The sequence below is a fragment of the Papio anubis genome, chromosome 4 (assembly GCF_008728515.1).
Source record: "Papio anubis isolate 15944 chromosome 4, Panubis1.0, whole genome shotgun sequence".
NCBI classification, from domain to species: Eukaryota; Metazoa; Chordata; class Mammalia; order Primates; family Cercopithecidae; genus Papio; species Papio anubis.
In genome coordinates, this window is record NC_044979.1 from 10,060,766 (window position 1) to 10,084,914 (window position 24,149).

Genomic DNA, 24,149 nt, shown 5'->3' on the forward strand with positions numbered 1-24,149 from the left:
TTTAAACAAGTACAAACAAAGCGCAGATCTATTTAAAACGGAATATAAAACGTGGCAATGCCACCACAATGCAACATCTTCCCAAAGTCATTCATCTTCCATGTTTTCAAACATTAAAATAATTTGAGGTTTTTTCAAAAAATGTATTGTCTATGTGGATATATACTATAGATATGTATGTCCCCACTCGTTTATAGCGAAAATCACATATACACACACCTGGTATATGTGGACATGTTAAGCATCAATCTCCAAATCTGTTTTTGGCACATGAGCTAAGAAGTATTATCTTTTGGCACATTATTGATGTAAAACAACACAAATATCAAATTATATTTGGTTTTCTAATCCTAAGTACTTTACTATGAAAGTAGGAAAAAAGTAAGTAAAGTATGAAATGGCAAGTGCACTAAAGGTTTTCTTTTTTTGAGACAAAGTCTTGCTCTGTCACCCAGGCTGGAGTGCAGTGGCACAATCTCAGCTCACTGCAACCTCTGCCTCCCAGGTTCAAGGGATTCTCCTGCCTCGGCCTCCCGAGTAGCTGGGACTATAGGCGAGCACCACCACGCCCAGCTAATTTTTGTATTTTTAGTAGAGATAGGGTTTCACCATGCTGGCCAGACTGGTCTCCAATCCCTGACCTTGTGATCTGCCCGCCTCGGCCTCCCAAAGTGCTAGGATTACAGGCTGAGCCACTGTGCCCGGCCCTAAAGTATCTTCTAAAGACAGGTAGCACGCATTGGTTCCTGATCGCTGAGTGTGTGCGAGCGAATGAATGCCCCTGAAGACTCCTTCCTCTCTTCTCCCTCTTTTCTTGCATAGTCGACAGCAACAAGTAATGACCCATGACTGTCAGCCACTGCTCGCCCAGCCAAGACCTCAGTCAATGAAAAGAGAAACAAACAAAAAATGCCACATGCTTGTTTCAGGGGGGCCCACAGACAACAGTGCTTCCAGGGCCTTGAACAGAGACACAAGGGAATGAGTGTGTTGCTAATGTCTTCTATTGGGCCCGCTCCTGGCTGCCTTAACATGGCAGACACACCCTAGGCAAAGCCTCCGCCTTGTCAAAAACTGGACACTGAAATTCCAGGTACTAGAGTCAAACACATGGATTCTTCTACGAATATTTAGGGATAAATGAAACAAAATTTCAATTATATAGTAAGAAACATTCAACTTGATAAAGACCTCTGGAGCCAGCGTAACAATACTATGCATTTTAACAATTTTAAGTCAGAGTAGATTTATGAAAAGTTTAAATTAATGAGCAGCTTGAGCCTGCAGAACAACCCATTCTGAAGTTTCTTAATACTTAAACATAGACTTGTAGTTGTTCTCAGAAGTTTATTGGTGAAACCTTCTCAGAGACTAAATTATGCCATTACTTGTGAAGCCCACTCTGTACAAAAGTGGAAGTAGAAAGAGCCTGGAGTTTTTTTTTCTTTTTACTTTAAAAAATTTATAGAGATGGGGTCTTGCTATGTTGTCCAGGCTTGTCTCAAACTTCTAGCCTCAAGCGATTCTCTGGCCTCAGCCTCCCAAAGTGTTAGGATTACCAGCATGAGCCACCACATCAGCCAAGCCTGAACTTTAAAAGACTTTAACTGAAATTTTGGCTCAGCTACAGATAAGCTAGGATTCAGAGAAATTCACTTCAATTAACCCAAGCCTCAGTTTTCTCACCTACAAAATGGAAATATTCTTAGTTACACAGTTATAAACTAGGTTATACTCAATATCGTTGTAAGCACTGTTGTTAATGTGAAACTGCTTTGTCAAAAGTGGAGAGCTGTTATAATTAAATGCACGCAACTCCAGCGTTTTAAGTCACTACCTGAACACTTGATGTGTGTCCGGCAGGAGCCGTGCCAAACACTTAACTAAATACTTTATTTAACTTTCACATCAATTCCCAAGTATAAGCACTAACATCCCATGAATGGAGGAGAAAACTGAGGCTCACAATCATTAAATAACTTGTTCCCCAGCCAGAAAGAATTGGAATTTGGCTCCTCTGATTCTTACAACTCCATGCTTTAAACTTGCCACTATTTCACCAGAAGCTGAATTCTAGATTCTGCTGCTGAGTCAACTGCTAATGATTTCTATAATTTACCTTATGCTCATTTAGAACAGAAACATTTTAAGACACAAACGTGATCTTACCTGCAAAGTATATCTGTTTTTGAAGCAGTTAGTTACCAATTCTCCTTTAGACAACTGATATAACCACGTCAATTTTCGGCCACTGTGGCGGCTGGCGTAGAAAGCTGTGAATCGCTGATAACTACGTTCCAACTAGATAAAAGGACAGCATTATATGGAATACAGATCTCACCACGTCCTACAGGCAGCGTTTCTAAGCAAAGCACACTGTTCCAAGCCTACAGTACAAAGTCAGTGCTTATATAAAAGTAAAATACAAACGCCAGGTGTCTGCCTCTCTTGTAAAGCGCTTTAAGCACTGGAAGGTACGATCTTAAAAAAGGTTCATACTTCAAGACCAGCAGGTTCGTCAAGGTGTTCATTACACAACTAATTAGGTTCTAATTACAATAAAGAAACGTGTGTAGAGTTGGGCCAGCCAGCCCACCTTTAGACATCCAGACGTGCCCCACCGCACAGGGCTCTTCCCTGAGTGCTGCCCCACGGTTCACTGTGACGCAGCCAGCCGGCAGGAAGGCCGTCTGCAGGCCTATCCCCTTCCACAGCGAAGGCTGCCCCGCCCCACCCTCCGCCTAGCACTAATGGGACGGCAGATAAACCCATCCTTACCTCTGACGGCAAGGCGAACGTACACGACTGCTGGAAGGGCCAGGACCCGGAGCTCAGCACTTGAATGCTGAAGTCCACTGGGGGGCGGAAGAGAGGGGAGAGTGAACATTCTGGAATACATTAATTCGTTTATAAATTGAAAAATTCAATCATTTCAGATGAATGTAGGTTGCTCTTTATTTAAAAAGCACATTAAATAAAAATCCTGCTTGAATATAAAATTAAGAATTGAACATTTTATTCAATTAAAATTAGCAAAAAGCGCAAGAGCCAGATATTCTTTTCTTCCAAAGAGTGACAGTCTTCATTTCGCTTCCACCTCGGAATTCTGCTGTCACATGCCTGCCCTGCTTCCCTTGCTTTCCTTTTCAGTCCTGAATCACTGAGTCCACTCAAGCCACGCCTGGGCTCGCCAGGCCCGGCATCATCACAGCCCCACACTCATGGAAACTTACAAGCAGGAGAAAACCGCTAACTTCAGTACAGTGTGTGTTTCAGTTACTACTGTGAAAAGACACACATGGTCTATAAATTATAACAGTAATTTCATCTTCACAGATAGTTAAAAAGCCCACTGGCAAAACTGTCCGGGTTTACAAAGGAATTGTTATCCTGATTTGGGAAAAATAAAACTCTCCATTTTTCATTTAAAAAGACACAGATGATCAAAAGATGACATAAGCATAAATCTGCCATTCTACTACTATGCGAGGCCTTAAAATACCAGCTCAGCTGCCTCTCCTGGAGAACCGAATCACCTGTATCTGCCTGTACTGATCCCTAATCCCAGTCTGAAGCCACAGGTCTTTAGCTTGACTGTTACCTATGCAGGCCAAGGGAACATTAAAATAAATGCTAGAATGGATTCAAGCTAAAGTTTACTACAAGACAAAACCACGCCTGTGAGTCCCTCCCCAGATCCCAACAGGTGGTGACCTCGCCCCAGTACAGCTGACACCACTTCAGGGGCTGTCCTCTCCTAAGGTCACACGGGAGTTGGGGGAGGAGGGTTGGGCATTTGGGAAGAATCTCCTGATTCTTAGTTCTTGAATTTCTGACAACGTCCCTCCCATCTTCACCTAATACTTTGTCATTTCTTCATTTGCTACAAAGAACTTGCCGTAAACACAACAGACAGACACACGGATACTCACAGTCTAGGGGTTCGGAATTTGTCAAGTGCTTTTTGAACTGCTCGTTCAGATCTTTGCTCACGCCAATGTCTTGAAACATGCGCTGAAGTTTAGAGGTGTACTCGAACCCGCAAGCTTGCTGAGAAGAACCCAGGTGACTGTCTTATTAATTTGTATAAAAATATAAATGTATACAAGGGACTCTCAGAGAAATCAGAGTATACAATATATAATTATATGGAACTACTAGCAAAGCTAGTAACATTTTGCTATATTTTACAGTACAAATATGCATGGATTAATATTAATACACTGTCGAAAACCCCACAACTCTATGTTGCACAGTGAAGTCTTTGCACACACAATTCACGCACAATTTATGAGCATCTAAGAGCAAGGTGTCCTGGCACTATGGTAGAATACAGTGATGAAATAATTTGTCTCTATCTCTTACCAGAAACTGAACTGTGTGCCCCCAAAATCCCTGTGTTGAAGCCCAAACCTCCAATGTGATGCTATGTGGAGGGATGAGGTCTTGAACGTGGGGCCTCACAACGGGACTGGTGTGCTTGTAAGAGACGCAGAGGAGCTCTGCGCTCTCTGCCACGTGAGGCACTGCAAGAAGGTGGCTGCCTACACAGCCGAAGAGGGCTCGCACCAGGAACCGAATCAGCAGGCACCCTGATCTCGGACTTGCAGCCTCCAGAATTGTGAGAAACAATTTCTGTTGTTTAAATCACCTGGTCTATGGTATTCTCTCACGGCAGCCCACGCTGACAAAGATACCCACATAATTTCGGGTCACAGTAAAATATGCTCCAAGTCAGATAAGAGCAGTCGACAGCGCTGACAAACAGGTGCGCAAAGGAGGTGGCGGAAGAAGAGCTGCCGACAGCAAAGTAACCAAGCCCAGAGCAAACAAAACCTCCACTCAGCTCCAGGCCAGCACAATGTGAATGCGCTCCAAGGCCAAAGGTGTGGGAGGCAGGAGAGGCCCCACAGATGGTGAGCTGAGCCCAGCCAGGCCTGGGTAGGATGGAAGCCCCACGGGGGGGCACTGGGGGGAAGGGGTCAGGAAGGCACTGGGGCCCAACGAGAGGAGAGCGATAGTTGTGGGAGGCTTTCAGAAGAGCAGCGGCAGAGCTTCTTGTACAAACCACTGCACAAACTCTTCTGCCTGCCTCATAACATGGAGAGACTAAGAGCTGTTTTAATAATGACTCGGAAGCTGGGATTTTTCAGGAAGATGAAACTCACCTTTAACTTGGAGATCATGCTGGCTTCGGCATCGTCACTCGCGCTATTCTGGTGGACGAGCCTCTTGGCGAGCATCTTCGCATAGAACTTCTGAAATACGTCTTTGTCTTCTATGTACTTGAAGACAACCATCTGGCAAAGCCACCGAGACAACACACTTAATAAGCACACACACAAGCCGACAGTGCAGAGCCGACTGTCACCGGCCACAAGCCAGGAGCCAAGATGTGCCCTTGGCTTTGGGCAGGTCTGTACGCCAGCGTTTATGATGGCAAAACTCCACCCCAGAGTCTTGAAAGTTTTGTGAATCCCTTAATTCAGTGAGTTGGACTATTACTGAGAAAAATCTGAATGCTAAAAGTAGTAACTCAATTTAGGAAGTAAAACCATAGATTCAAAATAAAATCGATGATTATTACTTTTTACATTTCACAGGCCCTCTATAAATAACATGACAAACAGCTTGTGAAATACACAGCTACTGGAAATGGGTATGATCATGAAGCACTTACCACTTGATTGAGTGTGTCTTCTAGTTCTGCCTCCTCTGGGTTCTTGGAACTGAAAATTTAAAAAAGATACCATGTTTTAAAACATCAGTACATTTAAACAAGCACCACTCAGCCAGAAAGCAGGTTCAAGCATTCAAAAGATCAGTTCTCATCAGATGAGTGCAGAGGAAGAGGGAAGGTTGACTTTCCTTACAAATTGGCAATCTCATACCATAACCTCATCATTGAAGAATAGATTATGAAATAGTCATTTAGAATATCCAAGGTGAAAACCAACAGGAGATATTTATAAAACGTTTCCAAAAACATTCTGAAGAAGTTTGCCTTTAAGATAATCCACTTAAACTTCAGTAAAGGAAATTCACTTTACCAATTGCTTTCTAGTCCGCTGTAATTTAACTTTGGAGAAATAAAAAGGCACATAGATTCCCTTTCATGGCCCAGTCATTAAAGATAATGAACGGGTTTAAATTCCTACTAAACTGCTGCCCTCTGTAGTTATATGTACAAGAGATGATTGTCCTTTAACAACTGATTCACTCTATGAACAAACAATAATTCAAAAGTGACTTAAAGGTAGATGAAGTTTTGTACAGGTCTTTTCTACAAGACTGCTTTATAAACAACACCCCTGATTCATAGAAAACGAATCAGCCACCACAGAAACTCTGAAGATGTGTCTCCAACTGGAGAACAGTTGGTTCAGAAAAGCCAGCCCTATTCTTGGCACTCTTGGGTTAGGGGTGTTCCTCTTCCCTTGGAGCAGTTTAACTTAGTGCCTCCCTGACTCCACGCGCCCAACACACACTCGTTAAATAGATGCTGTGGAAATGTCTCTGCCATTCTGTCTGCATCAGTGGCCTTAACCAGTAATCAGTAGACTTAACCAGGGACATTTATGAAAAGACAAGGGATAAAAAGGACCCTAAGGCCAGGCAAGGTGGCTCACACCTGTAATCCTAGCACTTTGGGAGGCTGAGGTGGGTGGATCACTTGAGGTCAGGAGTTGGAGACGAGCCTGGCCAACATGGTGAAACCCTGTCTCTACTGAAAAAACAAAAAAACAAAAAATTAGCTGGGTGTGGTGGCATGCCTGTAGTCCCAGCTACTCAGGAGGCTAAGGCATGAGACTCGCTTAAACTCAGGAGGCAGAGGTTGCAGCGAGCCGAGATCATGCCACGGCATTCCAGCCTGGGTGACAGAGTGAGACTAAGTCTCAAAAAAACCAAAAAACCAAAAAAACAAACCAAAAAAACCCCACGATACTAAGTGTTCTGTCAAACAAACTGAAGACCCAGTAGAATATCTCCATAGTCACAATATGCAGCCCCCCAGAATGAAACCAAGTCATAAGAGGCCTTCCAATTTAAAGCCCCTTCTCATTTCTGGAGAGGATCCGACTTGTTAAATTACACACTAACCCAGGAATAAATATTCCTGTTTATTGCAATAAACAAGAAAAAAAAAATATCAAACACTCAAGTGTTTCTCACTGGCCTTGGGTAAACTGGGTTAAGAGAAAGCTATTGACTTTCATCAAATGTTCTCCCATCATTTACCAAAAAGGCCACATAGTTTTTACACAGTTCTCTCTGTTAATGTAGTAAACTACATCAGACTTGGTACTGCTGGGTTATCCTGACGTTCCTAGAAAGCTATACTATGTTTTGAAGACTTATTATTTAGTTCACAGGTAAATCTGGCTTGTTAATATTTTACTTAAGAATTCTGCAACTCTATTCTCAAGTGACACTTGTTTGTAGTCTTTTCATTCTGGTATGTGCGGGTATTCTCGGTCTCTTTTGTATTGGGGTTATGCTAGCCTTCAAGAGCTGTTTCAAATATAATTTATTAATATCAAAACCAGTATAATTTGGGAGTGGGGAAAACTATTGCAACAGAAAGTCAGAAGGAGATTGGCTTCCTTCATTAAAATCTTTAAAACGTATTGTTGTGATATTTGGAGTAGAGCATCTCTAAACTGAAAGAAACTTAAAGTGAAAGAAGCTGAGAGAAACCAGAACACACAAACAAAACAATCAGTGAGAACTTCAAAACACAACGCAGAGGAGAAAGCTATATATTATCTTGCTTCCAGATCTTAATACACATACACTGATTAGAAAACATATCAATTGAGAAATGAGATTCAAAAGTAAAGAATATGAAACAGCAACAGAAACTCATCTAACAAAAACAAATTTAAAACTACACAGAACAACAAAGGTAATCTACGGCCATACCACCCTGAACTGAACGTGCCCGATCTCGTCTGATCTCAGAAGCGAACAGGGTGGGGCCGGGTTAGTACTTGGATGGAGAATAACCAAAGTCGCACAATACACTGAGACACCTTCTGTTTTCAAAACAGCCAGTGGGAGGGAAGGTGGATTTTCAACCGGAAAGACGATTACGTTCAAGCATTTTCTCATGAGGCACAAAATTTACAATTTAATGTATGTAAAATGTAATGTAAGTTTTAATTCCTCATATAAAAGCTGAGATTTTAAACAGGCAGACTAAGAAAACATAGGGTCATTTAATACCTTTTCTTCAACAAGGAGTCACAGTATCGAGCCAGCAACTCAGGGGATTTACTGGATGACTGGGCCATCTTGGTAACCGCATTGTTGTTTATGAAGCGACCACAAGCCTGTGTTACACAGAATACAGTTAGAGACAAACGCCCCATCCACATATACTACAGGCAAGTCACAACCGTCACACACCTACCTTATCGAGAGCAGCCACAAAGCCAGCATCATTGTTGAATGCAGACATTACCAGAGCATTGTATTTTTTATGAACATCAAGCACTGTCTGCACATACATTTTGGGGTCCTTAAATGGGGGCAGAAATAGAAACAAAAGGTGGTTATTGGGGATTAAATTGTGTATTAATGTATACAATGCATGTACTAGTATATAAAATATTCTAAAAGCTATAGATACCTTTTCAAAGTTAAGAAATAAGATCAAGAAATACTTTTGGTACCATCACTGAAACACATAGGACATTTTGTTTACATACATAAAAAACAATCTATTCTCCACACTCAAAACTAAATATTGATTTTGAGCTTGCATTAAAAACAGTGAAAACTCAGAGATCACGAAAACAGCATTTTCCAAGCGACAGTTCTGCTTTGCCAATTTCTCCTTGTTAAACAGTCTGGACTGTTTCAGCTGGAGAAGGCCTTTAGCCGCCCAGGTCGGTCATCAGCCCGGCTGCGCAGGCAACGCGAGGAAAAGCGGGGCTCAGGGCGCAAGTCTGACTGGTCCCCCACCCACTGCAAACCAGAGGCGTGGATCTGCGTGGCGCTGCGAGGGGTCAGGGCCTCACCGCAGGACGGGAAGAGGGGCAGAGCACGGCGCAGGGCAGCAAAGGGGCCTCCCCGCAACAAGGAACAACATGGAAATGCAACGCGAAGGCTGGCCGCAGAGGCTGCTGTGGCCAAAGGAAGGCAGCGACAATGGAAAGCAAAGGAGACTGAGCTAAGTGCTAACAAGAAAAAGAGCGCTGCTGCTGGGCATGCAGTGCGCGCCACCACCACCCTTTATGGGGCCGCGACAGCCCACGCTGGGAAGCAGGTGCTGTTTTCATCCCCATTCTACAGATGAGGAACTGTCTGTCACAGCTAAGCACACTGCCAGGAACTGGCGGCAGAGACGGGCTGCGCGGGAGCCGGGCTGGGAAGGTTGGTGGAAGGGAGCTCCCGACCACCCCTAGCCAAGCACAGACCCAGGCGCTGGGGCACGCCCGTGTTTCCACAACACCGATCCATTAATCTGCAGGGCTCAGGTGCCAGAAATCAGCATTCTCAATTCTACCTAGTCTGCATTTTTTATAACATTTGATTGATTTACTTGTTTTTAAAAAATAACGTGTAAAAGTAAGGATGAATGATTTTTCTGCAACAGGGTTACACTAGGAGTCAGAAGTTTCCTGTTAAAAAAAGCTCTATACAATAAATGCAAGGTTTATTATTATTATGAATATATTGTGATAAGTTCAATAAGATATAAATATGGTCTCCACCTGACATAAACATTTGATAAGAGAAAACATTAAAAGGGAACTTAATGCAACATAATTGCCAAATAAAAATCACTTAATATTCAAAGGCAGTATTGCAGATATTTACTATTTTAAAATTACCATCCTAAAAATGTTAAAACACACAGAGCGTTAACTGCACTTCCAGATAGCCTTGCTCTTTGTTTCATGGCTATCCCAGACGTAGGGAAACTTCTTCCACTTTGCCTGGATGGTCTTAATCTTCAGAGTGAACCAAAAGCACCTCCAAGTTGGGCCATATCTTATTTCAATAAGCTTGCTTCTTTTAAACAATGAAAATATTTTCTGCTTGACCTAATTGTGGTTTTGCCACTGAAATAGATATTGCTTCTGCCAATTCAGATTTTAGATCACTTTCAGATTTCACATCAAATTATTCCAGAACATTCAGATATACTTCTCTCTGCCTTCCTTCTGTTACAGTATTTACAAAGTGCTCCAGCCTACAGCGAGGATTCAAACACTAGAAAGTGCTAGAAATGTTATTGGGTAGTTTTCAAATACGGTAACATGCAGGATCTCTTAACAAGTTAACAGCCCTACAAAGAACTGCGTGTCAAAACTGCCAATTTAAGGACTCAATTTGCTTCCAAAACTTGCTATTTTTTTGGAAGACCACTCGCAGGATTTATGTGTAGTACGTTATGTATATAAATATTAATACTTATTTTATTTGCAAGAATGACTTCACCCTTAGCAGCAGAGGGGCTACAGACCCATCTTACAAGGCCTTGCCCACCTGGCAGCCTGACCACTCAGCCTGCATGGCTTCCCTGCCACATGCCTTCACCCTCTTTCCCGAAAACGCCAGCATCGACTTACTCCACGCTCTTGCTTGCGATCTGTCATTGGTGGACTCCTCTGAACCAGTGACATCTCCCTGTTGACTATAATGTTTCCGAATTATAATACTTTTCCGAATTTTCTCAAAATTTTTTGGCCATTTTTCGTCAGATTTGGAATTTGGAAAAATACCAATTTCCCAAGGAATGCCAGGAACAACTTCTCACATGGAAAGCCACATCTCCAGGAGTCAAGAAGTCTTTAGACTCCAATTCCAAAATGCTTTCAACTACAGCAGTCTGGCTGGTGAGATGGGAGGACTCGCATGGAACCTACTAAGGGAAGTGTGTCAAAACACTGGCCTTGGCTGGGCTCGGTAGCTCATACCTGTAATCCCAGCACTTTGGGAGGCCGAGGCGGGCACCATGAGGGTCAGGAGTTCTAGACCAGCCTGGCCAACATGGGGAAACCCCATCTCTACTAAAAATATAAGAAAATCAGCTGGGGGTGGTGGCGGGCACCTATAATCCCAGCTACTTGGGAGGCTGACGCAGGAGAATCGCTTGAACCCAGGAGACGGTGGTTGCAGTGAGCCGAGATTGCACCACTGCACTCCAGCCCGGGTGACAGTGTGAGACTCTTTAAAAAAAAAAAAAAAAAAAAAAAAATCTGGCCTTGAAAATGTGAATTTAGCATTTGAGGTTCAGAGAAAAGCCATTTAGGAACTGGTCAAGGAGCAGACAACACACTAGAATAATATAGGGGAGAGAATTTTAAGGAAATAGAGAAAACATGTACAAAAGGGGAGTAGATTTAACATTTGGGAGGTAAACGATGAAGAGAGGTTATAAAACTGTAAGGAGAGAGATCAGCTGGATCAAATGGATGTTTTTTTTTTCAAGAAAACAAAGAACGAATGTTTGAGGTTTAAAAAAATAAGTAGTAATGGGTTTGACTCAGGACCCTCCATGTATTCACGGGAGCTTTTCACATGTAAGAAACAGGACATCTCCCAGGCTTGTCCCTCAGGGCTCATTCAACTCCTACATGATTGCAGTTGTTACACTGAGGACAGACACATTCACGTCTACACCAAACTTCCCCTAGGTGAGCCCATGTGGCCTGCCCTGGGCCATCATGGGATTCCCAAAGCCTTATGTCATGAATGGCCTGATCCGCTCCCCAGTACTGTGTTCTCTGGAGCTCTTCTTGGCAAGTGCCACCACTCACCCAGCAGCTTGTCAGGGCCCCAGGACTCAGTTCCTGCTTTCCCACTCATGACTCCTGTGAATCCACTCGATCCACATAACCTGTCCATTTCTTTTCAACGTTTTATTGTGGAAAAAATTCAAATATATTCACAATTAGAAAGAGCAGTAAAACTTACCCCATGTACTCATCATCCAGTTTTAACAACTGTCAAAACGCAAAACCTGTCGGTTACAAAGCCAGCGTCTCTGCATCATTCTTCTCTCCATTTCCCCCACGACCAGCCCAGTCTCCAGTGGGCCATTATCACTACCTGAACCATGACAACAAACCTAACTAACCTAACTGGCATACTTGTGTGTTAGTCAAGGTTCCCTAGAGGGACAGAACTAATAGGAGATAAATATACGGGAGTTTATTAAGTATTAACTTACACAATCACAAGGTCCTACAATAGGCTACCTGCAAGCCTGAGGAGCAAGGACAGCCAGTCCGAGTCCCAAAACTGAAGAACCTGGAGTCTGATGTTCAAGGGCAGGAAGCATCCAGCATAGGAGAAAAATGTAGGCTGGGAGGCTAGGCTAGTCTTGCCTTTTCACGTTTTTCTGCCTGCCTTATATTCGCTGGAAGCTAATTAGATTGTGCCCACCCAGACTGAGGGTGGGTCTGCCTTCCCCAGACCACCGACTCCAATGTTAATGTCCTTTGGCAACACCCTCACAGACATGCCCAGGAACAACACTTTGCATCCTTCAATCCAATCAAGTTGACACTCAATATTAACCATCACAACTTGTAACAACTGTTCTTCTTTTCACCCACTTTCTACATGGCAGCAAGCACATATATCCCGTCGATTCCATGACTGTATCACTCTCCATTGGTTTCCTCTAGACCTTAGGATTAAGCCAATTATCATCAACACGGCTTTCAAGGTCTCTCCTGGTCTGGCCAGCCCATATACTGCCTTCATGCTTACCTTCTACCTCAGGTCATACCTGGTTTCTTCATTCTTAGAATGGGCTGTGTGTACGTCCACTGAGGGGCTTTGTTCTGTCTGGGATCCCCCTTTGCCCAGCTAGCTTTAACTCTTTTCTCCATCTCAAACACTTTTTTCAGGGACGCTTTCTCTGAATTTCCAAGATAGGCCGAGGCTGCCCTGCTGTTAGATTACCCAAACCCCATCCCAACACTAATCACACCTGCCAATTCCTTGCTAATGGCCTTTCTTGCTGGGCACATCTCAGTGCTGCCCACTGTGGCCATGTCTGCCTGCGACCACTGCCACACTTCTAAGTACCTAGTGAAGTGGCATTCATCAAATCATCTCCTAAATGGCTGAACCAGCAACATAATAATAATGATAACTGAATTACAACCTTTTATTCCATACGTTTCCACTAAAAGGATAATTCTAAAAGCCAATTTCACAAAGAGAAAATACACGTTAAGAGTCTCACATAACTTTTTATCCTACTCTTTCTTAAAAAGGTAAACCAAATATGGCATACAGAGAGGTCGGAGGGCATCATCTCATGGAGAGTTGGTATATATTTCCACACAATTTCTGGGGGTCAGTTGTGATCCCAAGTGATACTTTAACACTCGAACACTTCCTAATAACCCAGCACCATTCAAGAATATTGCTAAAGAGGAATACTGGGGTGCTACAGGCTCGAGGGGGGCCTCCTTCACCATTTCGCGTACATAAACTGGTGCTCTCCAGGCTGAGGGGACAGATCTGACAGTCTGTGGAAAGCTGCTCTTGCCTACACTACCTCTGAGGGTACATTCAGCCTCCACATCTTTCATCCAGCAAAGGGCTAAAGAGAGCAGATCAATTACAAGAGCTTTAGGAGAGTTCCCTGAGGACAGGCAGTCAACAACAACGCTCAACCTCAGGACACCAGGACCTGGCTCGACACTGTCCACAGTCTTACCTCTAGATAATTTTTCCTTAAGAAGGGGAGAGAAATGAGGCCCCATTAAGTAACAAAAACGTATCGTGCAGTTGTTTGGGGGCAGTGTCGTTTTTCCCATTAGCATCAGCACTTGGTCTTCAAGTAATATTATCTCCATGCAAAACATAGAGAAGCAAAGGTTTCAGAAAAAAAACCACAGAGACTTGTATTGCAGATGCAAGCGTAGCCATTATCTGGGAAGGTGCTCAGGTGGGTATCCCCCACCGCCTGGCATGAAAGTTCATTAATTGTCCACACCGGCGCCGTTCCTGTGGTGATCCCCACCGCCCGGCATAGTTCTGTGGTGTCCCACCGCCCGGCGCCGTTCGTGCATACCGCCCGACGCGGTTCGCCGGTCCCACGCCCGGCATGGTTCTGTGGTGTCCCCACCGCCCGGCATGGTTCTGTGGTGTCCCCACCGCCCGGCATGGTTCATGAATTGTCCCACCGCCCGGCATGGGATACCGGCGGTATGCAGCCGAGCGGTTCTGTTGGAATTACCGGCGGCATGGTTCTGGTATCCACCTGCCAGTCTGTATGCGTCAGGAGCATTGGTGCGATATTAATAAGGGCGAAATGCATTAGACCTCAAAAATCATTTAGAAATAATCTTGCATTTTCTTAATAGGCCTTTTCATATCACTCTTAAATGGCATGTGTAGTTTTCAAATGGAGCGTGGTCTAAAACTTAAAATACTGAGACAAAAACACTAACAATTTAGTAAGTACTCTTTTCTCATTCTTTTATTTATTTATTGTTTTTTGGGACAGGGTCTCGTTCTGTCACCCAGCCTGGAGGGCAGTGGTGTGATCTTGGCTCACTGCAACCTCTGCCTCCCTGGTTCAAGCAACTCTTCTGCCTCAGTCTCCCAAGTACCTGAGATTACAGGTGCATGCCATGACACCCAGCTAATTTTATTTTTAGTAGAGACGGGATTTCACCATGTTGGCCAGGCTGGTCTCAAACTCCTGACCTCAGGTGATCCACTCGACTGAGCCTCCCAAAATGCTGGGATTATAGGTGTCACCCACCGTGCCTGACCATTATTTTCGTGGTGATGCCCTGGCAATGTTAAAGAATGCCAGCAAGAAAATGCTCCTCCCCCAAAGCCTCTATTGGTCTAAATTCAAAAATGTTGCTGCAGTTGCTCCTGGATTTCAGTCATATACATGGAGCATTGGAATGAGCACATTTTAAGTCTTCCCTTTACTACACATCATATACTACATGAGAGTTAATTTGGAGAACTCCCCAACACATGCAGACTCAGCTAAAACATTGTTTGAAGAGGGAGTTCCTCTGGGTTCCCCGGGACTCACAGGATTAATAACAAATCACTGGCTGACATCTATGGACTACTTCATCCAACAACAGCAGAATATACTTTCTTCTCAAATCCGCCCACCTCAGCCTCCCAAAGTGCTGGGATTACAGGCGTGAGCCACCATGCCCAACCTTTTCTCATTATTTTAACTGGCCTACCTGCTGCTACTTTTTGCTTCAATCATTTGTATCTATCTTGGAATCATGGCTCTGCGCCTCAGACCATAATTTTTAAATTTTTAATGTCATTGTTGCCTTTGGATTCTGATCTACTATCTACACATTCCTGATCCCAGTGCCATCACTGTGTGGGTTTCATTTTGATTCTGGCCTTTGTTACGTCCCCTGGTTGTTCCCCTAGTCCTGGCTGACACTTACATTTTCCTTTAGTTCAAGGTGAGGCTGAAGTCCTTGTTTTCAGCCTTTTGGAATGTACTCTGTAAATGTGGAGGCTGTAAGTGGACTAGATTCAGGGGCTGAATGTTTAGAGACGAAAATGTTAAACTTTGAAAGTAGAACTAAGACTTGCCAGGAAAGACTGACTTCTCTGAAGAGAATGAAAAGATTCCCTAGGCAGAATGATGTTTCAGAAAGGAATAATTAGGTTAGTTCAGAAGCAGAAGTAGTGTATAGGAAGATGGGTAGTAGGGCTGCCTGACTCAGTGAGGATGGACAGGAAAGAGAAGTTCATGGGCAGGGTCTCTAATTGGCCTTGAACCAATCAAGGGTTACTTCAGTCCTTATTTCAACTACAATTTAGTTGATGTGGGTATAAAGTCAAATTTGGGTAGGGACATGCATCCATAGTGGATTTGCTTGTGAAATGATTAAAGTCTTCCCTACAATTAAGAGAAAGGAGGGTGTATGTTGGATATAACAATGATAGCCTGGGCCAGGCGTGGTGGATCACACCTCTAATCCCGGCACTTTGGGAGGTCAAGGCGGGTGGATCAGCTGAGGTCAGGAGCTCGAGACCTGCCTGGCCAACATGGCGAAATCCTGTCTCTACTAAAAATACAAAAATTAGCCAGGCGTGGTGGCATATGCCTATAATCCCAGCTACTCAGGAGACCGAGGCAGGAGAATCGCTTGAACCCGGGAGGCGGAGGTTGCAGTGAGCCGAGATCATGCCATTGCACTCCAGCCTGGGTGACGGAGTGAGATTCCATCTCAAAAAAAAAAAAAAAAAAGCAAAGCCTGGTTATGTTAGACTCCAAAATGACAACTGTGTACATTTTCTTTTAGGGAAAATGATTATTCTTTTCATCCCTTGGCAAGATAAAATAAATAAAAACCATCCTCGTTTCTTTGAAGTTATGTACCTATAATTCACAAATTTAGCTACATGCCATCTGAATCAGTGTATATGATCAGCATACATGCTATCTGAATCAATGTATATTATCAGCATATATCAGTTCTTTGTGTAATTAAATGTTCGACTTACTGTACAAAACTATGCTTCCTTTTGTCCTAAAGACACTTTCTCCTTTCCAACATCCACTTAATCAAAGCCGGCACATTTCTTTGGTTTCTTAAAAAATGTTTTAATATAGAAAATTTTCAAATGTTCAAAATGAGAAAAGAATAGTAAAATCAACCCCCATAAACCCATTAGCCAGCTTTAAGGAATAGCTATGGCTCTAAGAGTCCAGGAGTTTCTCATCTGACCCTCTTCCTACGTGTGTAAGCCGGTTTTATCGATGTGTATCCCATCTCCTTTGAGCAAACCAAGCCGGGATACACTCCAAATGTAAGGTTCTGTAGCTAATGTTATCAATGACTGGACAATTTTCTTCTCTTACCATCCACAGAATGTTTGTATCAAGACTCAGTTGTTTAATCATGTACTTAACTACAGAAGACAAAGGGGATCTTGGATGCCCAACTAAACCCAAACTCAAATCTACCAGAAGTACCTGGCAGATTAGTCTGTTCACTAATTAGTCTGTTCACTGTGTCTAAGTTCACAAATGACTGGGCTTTTATAATTATTTCTAATTCGGCTTCCCAATCCAAATCACAGAACTTTTTCTGCTAAGGTGCTAGGATTTACCCCTTAGTCTTCCACTGAAAAATAACTTGCCAGAGCTACCTAATTTCTGCCTATCAAATTCTCTATCTGACGTGCTGCCTTTTATAAGTGTTATACCATCAGCCCAATCCTGGAGCCAGCTACTGAGAGTAGCTTCTGAAAATTTCTCCTGTTTCAACACAGCAATTCTCTCAGAACCGCAAATAACTTTCACAACACTGCTCCTCAGTTAGTGTCTGCAGCTCAACACCCCAGTGTTAGAGCCAGCAGCCCTGCTGGGTGTTGAAGTATCTAACAGACCCATCTCTGTTGGGCCACACTGCAATACCTGTTAGGCTGAGGACACTAAATCAAGATATGGTTTCAAAGAGGTGCTTTTTTGTGGCTACTTCTGCCCTGAGGACCAAGAGTAAGGAAATATTCTCTTACAGCCTGATTTATGTTTATTTATAAAACTGTCTTTGTAGGGGAATACAGTAACATCCAGATTGCTGAGCAATTATGTGTTAAACATTCAAAATGGAATCAACTGTATAGTCAAGCATTAATTAACAAGAACTTACAAGCTTGCATTATTTGACCCTTCTCCTGAACTTTATTTTGACATTATGCTATAAGTTGGTGTCATGGAAAATTATCAAACTACCCGAGGACTTGACATCCTATTTCCTTGTACGTGTACTGCTGATGATGCTGTCCATGGCACTACCATGCTTTTTAGGATGAGCCACTGGAGAAAGTATCCTCAGCTCTGACCACCAAGAAAAATCATTCTGCGTTACTAGCTGACTGTACCCCACGGCGCTGGCTGTCTTTAGTGCCAAGCTCTCTGTACTGACTACATTGATTTCAGGGCAAATTATGACTAACTCTAACCAGAGTACTGGACTGCATTGCACACACTTTGAGAATTATATTAAGCTTTATTTTGTGCTTCATATCCTTATTTTGCTCCTCTCTGATTTATTTATCCTATTTTATTTCACGTACTGTGTAAGCGGCCCCAAGTCCTTTTCAGAGCAATGGGAAGTATAACTAAGATGTAAGTATACTGAAACCCTACTCTGGATACGGTGTCGTGCTAAGCTCTGAGGACACAAAACTGGATAGAGCCATCTCTGCTACAAGAGAGGGACATTCACACGGACATTTAAGCATAAAGCAGTACACATGTCACATCAACAGTCCAATGTGCTATTATTTCGAGGGGGAGATGCTACCATTCCAATGTGATTGAGAAAACTTTTCAGCTGGGTGTTGAGAGATAAATAGGTATTTCACAGGTAGAAAAAAGAAGGACTGTGTCTAAGAAGAGAAGACAGAAAAACTAGGAAGGTAGAGTGAGGCAAATTTACGCAATGGTGAGCTCCAGCTGAGATGACACGCGCAGCGGGGTCAAGAGTCGTGGAGCCGAGACGGCAGCCCTGTAGCAGATGGCCTTCACCATTACCATCCACAGATCCTTGCTGGGTAAGAGGCTAGGCCCGAAACCGCAGAGCATAAAACTGTAATGAGGCGTGAGCTTCGCTCTCAAGGGCTGTACAACCTATGGTGCAGTGACAGGAAGCACAGGAAGTTATAAACACATGTACACTTGTGATGAGAGTTTTACAAATAGGGTTTAGGATGGAAGAGTTAAGGTCAGCTCTTTCTAGAAGGGAGGATTTGAGCTGGCCTTAAAAGCAGGACTAAGACAAACAGAAGGTAAGAATGACTGTGTTACAAATAGAGACATTAGCCAGGGTTTCGGGGTGGGGGAATGATATTATAATAGTTTCACTGGAAGACAGGGTTCATGAAAATGTGGGCTCATTAGAGGATTTTGATTTAGTGTAATATTATGATTTATGTTATCACAAGGAAGAGCTTTATTCTGCTTTGTTTAAAACAAAGGATGAAAAGAATGCAGAGTAAAATTATTAACGTATTAAGTGGTATTTCTGAAAGATGAAACTGCTAATTATCATGAGGGATGAATGGGAATGGGAGAGGTGTGGGGTCATTTGGGAAGTGAAGTGATAGACGAAGCCCAGATTAAGATGGTAGCCTTGGGACTGCAGAGAAAATGCACAGAAAACAGTAAGAGCCAAGGGAGGAGGAATTCCCATGCTCCACTGACTCATCCAGAAGACAGAGGAGGAGACAGCTCGCTATCGAGACAGGCCGGCTGCTTACTGCTTTGAGAAGGATTCTGAGGCCACATCCAGACCCTGTGGGAAATTATACCCTATTAGATTAGTAATGCTTACGATGAACAAAGCATGAGGGCAGAGTGACTCATGCATGCTACACAGCTGCCACCTCTGTGCTAAGGAATGGATGAAGAGGTGAGTTTCAAATGGACATGCAATGTAGGCACTAAACTAGGCAGATGAGGTCATGGAGATGTGACAAGGACAAAGGCAAGGCATTCTAATTCAGAATTCTTGACATCACGTCTACTACAGGAATGCCCTAAATGCTTGCTGAATAAATGAAACGACGATTTCGGTTTGATCTGCAAAATTTGTTTGCCCTTTGAGTTGAAACACCGACTACATCATGCAGCTAAAAATACTCCTCAATTTGGGATTATGTTTCAATAAACCCATCATATACTGAATGTGTGGTTTTTTGTTTTTTTTTTTTTGAGACAGAGTCTCACTCTGTCGCCCAGGCTGGAGTACAGCAGTGCAATCTTGGCTCACTGCAACCTCCGCTTCCCAGGTTCAAATGATTCTCCTGCCTCAGCCTCTGGAGTAGCTGGGATTACAGATGCCCGCCACCACGCCCAGCTAATTTTTGTACTTTTAGTAGAGACGGGGTTTCGCCATGTTGGCCAGGCTGGTCTTGAACTCTTGACCTCAGGTGATCTGCCCGCCTTGGCCTCCCAAAATTCTGGGATTACAGGTGTGAGCCACTGCGTCCGGACCTCAGTGTGTGACAATATTTTCAATGTATGATGAGTTTATTGAGAGTATCATAAATGCCTATTGCTTTTATGCCATTTTAAAGTAAAAAAACTCATTAAGGTGAGCCATTCTAAGTAGGAGACTGTAGTTGCTTTGGTCAACTAAGAAAAATTAAGAGCCTAGCACAGGGCCAGGCACACACAGTGGGCATTCAATTATTTGTAAAATGACCACAGGAAGGAATGGTCTCTGCTTTCAAGATGCTCCCCTTCAAGCCTCACTAAGTGGATGGGGGCCATCGCTTTCTGTATTTTAATATAGATTATTTTTCGATACATTCCCAACCTGTTCCTGGGCCAGCAATCACGCATGGGGTCACCTGCCTATTAAACAAGCCATTTCTCCTATTCCTTGCTCAGCTTGAAACCAGTTTTAAATCCCATCCTTGAATATTTGTGTGCAAAGTTCCCAAAGTCCTCCTGGCGCCCCAGAGCAATAGGCTGATTGCCTCACATATCAGTTGAGCACAAATGCCCTTGATCATGAGGCTCTCTGAAGACTGGAGAGGACACTTCCAAACAGAGCGGAATCCTGATGGACAGTCCCCGCCCGCTGACGCCCAGGTTGGGAGGGCTCTCCCTTCAGTTTCACTTCACTGAGGGCTGCCAGCTTTTAGGTGGCGAGAGGGAGATGCCATGAGGGAAATTCCCTTTGAGCCAGTTTTCCAGAAATAGCCTTTAATTTTTAAATTGGTTTTAACTAGGAAAAAAACAAAATGCCTTAAGAAAAATTCGTAAGTAGGTTCTAAAACATCGAACACAAAAAATATTTGATTTACATGATAAACTGAAAACCTCTAAGAATTTCAGTCTAGGCCAGATATTAGCAGTAAAACCGGTTTTCTAACCAAATTAGTGGTATAAAAGGACTAGCCAGATAAGAAACTGTTTTTGGCCTCTCAAAGGAGTTTATTTCATCAATAACAGCTTCAGTGTAACATATATAGTGTTCTAGTCCAGAGAAAGACACAGGACTGATATTACACTTTTTTGCACTTAAAAAAATCACTTACGTAGTGCCTTCTATGGCATTTAATATGCTAATTACAAATGATTCTCGTACACTATGATTCAACTTAATTAGGCAAAAATTTTTAAACTTTAAAAATTGTGTTCTCAAGGTAATTCAATCCCACTTAAAATCATGTACAATAATTCTAACTTTTACTAACCTTTTTTTCTCCTGATTTTTCATAATCAGTGGGTTTTTGAAAATAATTATGGTTTGGGTTATAATCTGTCTTCTACATTTACCGCATAAATGATAAAAACTAAAACCTATTTAAAAGTATTTGTTTTTTAGCAGCTGTGTTTCTTTCTTACAGTAAGTAATCAAGCACCTACTGTGTGCCAGGCTATGGCCTAGGCACCCACGCTCCCTCTGAGCTTCAATTCTGTGGGCTTTCCCAGAGATGGCGAATGGAGGTAGCAAGCGTGAGCCCAGAGCAGGGAAGGGCACGAGGAACCCACACACCAGTCAGACAACATTCCAACAGGAGGAGCCAATGGCAAGTTTACAAATAAGAATAAAAGTGGATTTCAGGAAACATTCCTTTTGCAGAAAATTGGAAAAGTATTTACTTTCCTGAACATTTTACTTCATAAGCACAACAATTAAAAAACCCAGAGTTTCATGAGTTCAGTGTAGAAACAGTTCTTATGTAAACAATAAATAGAATCAGTAACTTACTAAAAAAACTAATATATGACTTTTGCGAGTGAAGGTGGATGCAACATGGGTTTACTGAGCTATAACTCTTCTTCATGGGGGAAAATCTTGTTTTGGTTCTTAAATTCAGGTTAATAAGTGGCTTAGATTTAAGTAGTACAAGCATTGTTTAAAAGCTTGATTTCTCATAAAATGTAACTGCTGGTAAAGACAGTTTATTTGTGTTGTCATTGCTGACAGATGAAGCTTCCTCAAATAGAGAAATGATTTTACATAGAAGGTATATACTTTTGCTTTAACTGGTCGAGTTGGGTAAATGTCAGATTCAAGACTCCCACTGACAAAGTCAATCGGACAGCATTTATTCAGTGCCCAGAATATCAGGCAGCTGATTGTATCCAAGAAAGAAAACAATGGGACATAAGAATCATAGTTGATTATTTCTCCAATTTAGAACCTTACTTTGGTTTGGAAAAGATGAACATTAGAATTAATATCCCATCTTTCCTATAAAACGGAAAACGTAATTTATAATGCCTTTTTTTTTTTCCTTTCTTCCTTTTAAAGGAGACAGGGTCTCACTACATTGCCCTGGCTGGTCCCGAACCCCTGGGCTCAAGTGACCCTCCTGCCTCAGGCTTCTGAGTAGCTGGGACTATAGGTACACACCACTACACCCAGCTATCATGTTTATTTTAAATCTAACTATATTTACATAGAACACGCGTTCCCTAAGGCCAATCTCATACCTAGTATATAGCAATTTACATGAAAAAAACAAAAACTGCTTCGTTAATCTATCTGATGAAATAACAGACTTCCCACTTAATTCATTTCAAGGAAAGTCAAGTAATTTACTTGGCTCTGCTGCCCATATAGGTAAATTGAGTTCTGAATCAACAATTGGGAAGGCATCTTCTATTACTGAAAAAATGTCTTCACCAAATTGGCCCCTTTTGAATCACAGGGGGTGAGGGGTGTGTGTGTGTGTGAATCAGGCCCTTTAAAGGAACATTTAGCTTGGAAATAAAGTCATAAAAACTGAAGGGTAATTTTTAAATGAGTTTTTTAAATTAAAAAAATTGCGTGTACTCATAAGAACATGTAGCAGTCATCACTGCTGAGCAATTAGTGCCCTGATTTAAGCACTTTACATGTTTTATTTACTCACAAATATCCTATGAGAGAGGATATTATCACTCTATTTAAAAAAAATAAAAATAAAATGAAATGACAGGGACAGAAGTAACTCGCCAAGGGTCAGAGAGCCGTCGATGGTGGAGCTGAGATCTGAGTGCAGGCAGCCTGGCCAGGCTCTGGAATCCCCACACGGTAAAGGCACTGTATGTGCCGACACTGAGGACTCCATACTGAAGTTTTTACTAAAACCTAGAGATCTTTTTCACAAAATCCACGGCTAAGCCAGTTCCCTCCCATATTGTCAGCATAAAATTGTTTTTAAAAACCTAAAGGAAAGCTTTATACTCAACCCTTTAATAATTCCTAGAGGCGACTGAGTGCCAGCAGCAACTCCAATATTAAACATGGAAAAGAAGCCTTCCAAAGAGAACAGAAAAGGAAGGATTAAAAAAACACTATTTTTGATAATGCTATCAAAAATAATTAATCATTATGCACAATAAAGTCAAAACAAGAGAAGCTTTCTGCATTCAGATGTAAGAACCAATGTGTTTTAGAAGCTTTTCTTCTCGGCCAGGTGTAATGATTCAAGCCTGTAATCCCAGCACTTTGGGAGGCCAAGGCGGGCAAATCACCTGAGGTCTGCAGTTCGAGACCAGCCTGGCCAACATGGTGAAACCCCGTCTCTACTAAAAAAACAAAAATTATCCAGGCATGGTGGCGGGCGACTATAGTCCCAGCTACTGGGGAGGCTGAGGCAGGAGAATGGCATGAACCCAGGAGGCCAAGCTTGCAGTGAGCCGAGACGGTGCCACTGCACTCCAGCCTGGGCGACAGAGCGAGACTCCGCTTCAAAGAAAAAAAATAAAGCCAAAGCAAGGTTCTCAGAGTTCTAATGAAAATGTTACCACTTAGATTTGGAAGTAGAGATGCATAACACATGCTTGCAGTTCACATGTGGAAATAATCAGCGTGACTGATTTTCAGTGAAATCTTACTTACATTTAAAGCGGCTTCTCCACACTTTTCAATGGCTGCAAGACCCTGATTATGAATGTGTGTCTCCAACAGTTTTTTCAATTCTCCTAGGCCATCCTGGATTCTAGATACAAGATTATACATGCGTCCCAAATCTGAAAGAGGAAGAAACCCCTTTTATGCACTGAAACAAACTTTGCATATCCATTCTACTAATTATGTATTTATACTGAGATGAAAAATACTCTGCAATAACCATGTTTTTAGACTTTAATAACCAATAGCATTTAATTATAACCAAATATTCTCTATTTGGTATATGTATATTTTGCTAAAAGTAAC

The 24,149-nt window shown here is 42.5% G+C and overlaps 1 protein-coding gene across 7 annotated transcripts in view; it reads right to left on the reverse strand.

Moving 5' to 3' along the window:
* Positions 1–24,149, reverse strand: part of CUL1 (cullin 1) — a 105,263-nt gene that overhangs the window by 8,865 nt on the left and 72,249 nt on the right. For all 7 annotated transcript variants that reach the window (XM_009204112.4, XM_009204114.3, XM_009204115.3 and 4 more), the window contains exons 9-16: positions 23,832–23,962; positions 8,414–8,521; positions 8,227–8,333; positions 5,681–5,729; positions 5,169–5,300; positions 3,933–4,050; positions 2,779–2,855; positions 2,170–2,301 (exon numbers count right to left, since the gene is read on the reverse strand). In XM_009204112.4, the coding sequence (XP_009202376.1) occupies positions 2,170–2,301; positions 2,779–2,855; positions 3,933–4,050; positions 5,169–5,300; positions 5,681–5,729; positions 8,227–8,333; positions 8,414–8,521; positions 23,832–23,962 (854 nt within the window). The remainder of the gene's footprint in view (positions 1–2,169; positions 2,302–2,778; positions 2,856–3,932; positions 4,051–5,168; positions 5,301–5,680; positions 5,730–8,226; positions 8,334–8,413; positions 8,522–23,831; positions 23,963–24,149) is intronic.